The sequence below is a fragment of the Sceloporus occidentalis genome, unplaced genomic scaffold (assembly GCF_023333645.1).
Source record: "Sceloporus occidentalis isolate IW3139 unplaced genomic scaffold, rSceOcc1.0.p SCAF_1, whole genome shotgun sequence".
NCBI classification, from domain to species: Eukaryota; Metazoa; Chordata; class Lepidosauria; order Squamata; family Phrynosomatidae; genus Sceloporus; species Sceloporus occidentalis.
This window is the reverse complement of record NW_028316981.1, coordinates 194,786,025-194,789,805: the sequence shown is the minus strand read 5'-3', so window position 1 is coordinate 194,789,805 and position 3,781 is coordinate 194,786,025. Positions and strand designations below refer to the sequence as shown.

General features: G+C 54.9%; 1 protein-coding gene across 1 annotated transcript; it reads left to right on the top strand.

Moving 5' to 3' along the window:
- The first annotated feature begins 1,342 nt into the window (after window positions 1–1,342).
- LOC149323174 (uncharacterized) lies at window positions 1,343–3,272 on the top strand. The gene is made up of 3 exons (XM_089537297.1): window positions 1,343–1,726; window positions 1,898–1,953; window positions 3,239–3,272. Exons 1-3 carry the CDS (start codon window positions 1,343–1,345, stop codon window positions 3,270–3,272), a joined length of 474 nt encoding a protein of 157 aa, XP_089393423.1.
- Window positions 3,273–3,781: the final 509 nt, after the last annotated feature.

Sequence of the window (3,781 nt, the reverse complement as noted above, 5' to 3'; positions counted from 1 at the left end):
AAGCCACAGCTCTGAGTCTACAAGACCTGAGCAGGGCTGTTGATGATAGGGTGACATGGAGGTCTCTCATTCATAGAGTCACCGTAAGTGGAAGTTGACTTGATGACAGTTAACAACAAGAAAGGCAGCTAATCCTGTCTGATCTTAGAAGTGAAGAAGAATCAGCCCTGCCTAGTACTTGGATGACAATTTTCCAAAGAAGACCATGTGCTGCAGGCTACATTTCAAAGGAAGGAACAGGCAAAACCACCTCTGAGTATCCCCTTGCCTAAGAAAACCCTGCAAAATTCATGGGATCACCAAAGGTTGACAAGTTACTTGAAAGCATGTACAGGGATGCAGAAAATAAATCAATGAACACTTTGGTTTGGGTTGCTGTTGCTGCTTTTATTTTCCTTTATTTATTGAAAACCAGTACATTATTCATTATGCATTATGATGGGAGGGAAAATGTAGTATATGTTGCTGCCCTTTCTGGGGGTGCCAAGTATCAACACAGTATTTTTCAAGTTGTTCCATTGACTAATGTCAAGTATCCTTACCACCCTACACAGGTTTTATAGCCATGACAACATTGCTACCGAATGCAGTGTGTCTTTGATGGAGTGACTATGGCGGGGTACAGACGGGCAGGAGAAGACGTCTTGGAGGTGTATTTAGCTCAATGCGGAGCTTCCAGACCGCCCGCCCCGGGGGCGTGCTTCATGTGTTGGGGCTTCCACACGGGGGGCAGTGAAGACGCCTCACCTGGGTCCGTTTCGGACCCGGAGCTTCCATACCGCCGCCTCGGAGGACGCCGCAAAAAGAGAAGCAGCTTCCGCACGGGCGGCCCAAGCCGCGGCTTTTTTTTTTCTTTTGCCGCATGAGAAGTGCGCAGCTGCGGCAGTCTGCCAGCAGCCGGCAAATTTCCCTTTTGCCGGCTGCGAAGTGCGCATGTGCACATTTAAAGCGCCAGGCCCCTTTAAACTTTTTTCCCCGCCCTGCCCAAGAACAAAGGTGGCCTCCTGCCAGCTGGTGATCAGCTGATGTTGGCATCCTTGCCCGCTTGCGCATTGCGAGTGCCACCACTGGCATCATGGATGCCTCCTCTCCTTTGTTCCCTGTGGTCTTCCTGAAGCTGCAATCCACAGCCACAGCTGTCGCCGCTGCCACCGCCGTCTTCTCCGCCTCCTCTACCCCCTCCGCCCCCTCCGCCTCCATTGCCGCTGCAATGGAGGTCCCATCATCCACCACCATAACAGCTGTAGACATGGATGACAGCAGTAGTGATGATGATGATGACACAGAACAGCGCACGGCAGTGGCTGCCATAGCACTTCATCAGGCTACTGTTGGCGGTGCCATGGCCCTGGCCAGAGTGGCACGCCTCCGCCGATGCTGGACGGTCCCTGCATCCCAAGACTTGTGGGACAACTTTGTGACAGCCATATGGTCTGATGAGCAATGGAGGCATTTCTTCCGAATGCCCCGTGCCCTCTTCCACAGGTTAGTGGGCATCCTGCGCCCAGAACTGGAGAAGGCAGACACAGTGATGAGGAAAGCCATCCCGGTGGAGAAGAGAGTGGCCATTGGTGTCTTTTCACTGGCACACAAGTCCAGCTACATTGTGACGGGGGCGCTGTTTGGGACTGGCGTTTCCACCGTGGGGGAGATCGTGGTGGAGTTTGCCCTGGCCATGGAGAAGCTGCTGCTGTCACGGACCGTGTACCTGGGGAACGCACGTGAGGTAGGGACAGCCAGACCACCTTCCCTTTCATCTTTGGCAGCTCTGTGATATTCTGTGTCAAGTGTCACCCCCTCACTGTACATTTGCTGTTCTTGCTATGGTGCAATTGCGCATGTCTAAAAGAGTTGTCATCTCAATTCCTCTCTTTCTCTCCCTTTCTTTCCCCCACAGATTATGGATGCCTTTGGTCGCCGCGGCTTCCCACAAGTGGTTGGCCTCATGGACGGGTGCCACTGCCTGATCATACCACCATTGGGGCTGAGGAATGCCTATGTCAACAGAAGGGGCTCCTATTCTGTCATCCTGCAAGGGACATGTGACCACACAGGAAGGTTCGTGGACGTGGAGCTCGGATGGCATGGGTCAGCCCACGATGCCAGGGTGGCACGGAATTCTCTCATCTACGAGGCCATGGAGGCTGGCATCTATGTGCAAGGGAACCCCAGCATCAACATCAGAGGCCAGCAGATCGGGCCCCTGATACTGGCTGACTGTGCCTACCCCATTCGGAAGTGGCTCATGACACCCTTCAAGACCCCCCACACTCCCAAACAGAAGCTCTTCAACAAGAAGTTGAATCGCGTGAGGGGGGCCGTGGAGAGATCGTTTGGCAGATTGAAGGCGAGATGGCGCTGTCTCACTGCCCCACTCCTGGTGGCAGAGGAGAACGTGGTGCCCATCCTGGTATCATGCGTCATTCTGCACAACATCTGTGAGACCAAGGGCAGGGTCCTGGATGAGGGCATGCGATATAGGCGCCGTTTTGTGCTGCCCACCCTGGGAGCAATCACGGCGGATGAAGAGGATGCCAAGAAGAAAGCAGGGGAGGAAGTGAGGAATGCCCTGGCAGATTTTTTTCTGACAAGGAGAATCTGAAGGATGGCTCCTGTGCCATCATCTGTGATGTCAGAGTGCATTGTTCTGTAATAGCATAAGCACATGAATAAATGTATCCCATTATCCACAGTTTGAGTCTGCCTATCATTCCTGAGCTGTGCTGTGGGCATGTTTTGCCACGTGCCTGAGGGGGACACACACAACCACACACACACAAAAGGTCTCCTGGCGCCTGTTTTCCTGGGTCAAAAAGATACATCAGCTCCAACTGCCAATTGCCCCTTTGACAATGTATCAATCCCCCTCAAATTCAAGCTTTCCTAATGGCCCATTTGAATGTATCAATAGGGCACCCAGAGGGCATCTATTGGGGGAGAGATTCAAACTGCTCCTCTGAAAGCTATCATTGGCCTAGGACCACCTTGGCCTAACGGCCCTGAGCCACAGGTGCCCATATATACCCGTGCGCAACTGTGAAAGACCCCAGGACGGTGATCAACATGGCAGAGCCACGCAGGAGGGTCCCGGTCCGAATCGCCTACTGGACCGATGAGGAGGTCGGGATCCTCCTGGACTCCCTGATGCCACAGGCAGCTGCGAGGAGGGTGATGGCCAGCACAAACAAGCCCAACCGGGGGCATTTTCTCGAGGCCTCTCGATCCCTCCGAAACCAAGGGTTTCAAAGAACGCTGCACCAATGCAGAGTTAAGTTTAAGACTCTCAAGGCAGCGTTCTTTGAAACCCTTGAGGATTTCGGAGAGGAGCCCCCGGTTGACAGGCGGCCACCATTCTTCTCGCGGCTGAAGGACCTGTGGATCAGGGGAGATCGGCCCAGACCGGAAGATCGCCGTCCTCCAGGTAAGTCAGAGCTCTTGCCATGCCCTGTCCTCCTCTCCTTGACCTTTCCCTTCCCTTGCCCTCCTCTCCTTCCTGCATGGTGCCAATGCCATCCCTCCTCTTCCCTTCTGCAGGCGTGCGGCCGAGGCGGAGGCGGAGGGAGGGAGGGCACCGTGCCAGATCGCCCTCTCCACCATCCTCGGGGGACGAGGATGTCCCCGAGGGTGGGCCACAGCCGGGACCAGCTGCTGTGGCCCCTCCGCAGCCAGAGCAGGCTCCTCTGGCGGCAGGTAGGTCCCTAGGGTGAGGGGTGGGGGTTGCCTGCCTGCAGCCCCCACGACACTTGTGACCTCCTCTGCCATGCCAGCATGGTAAGTTGGG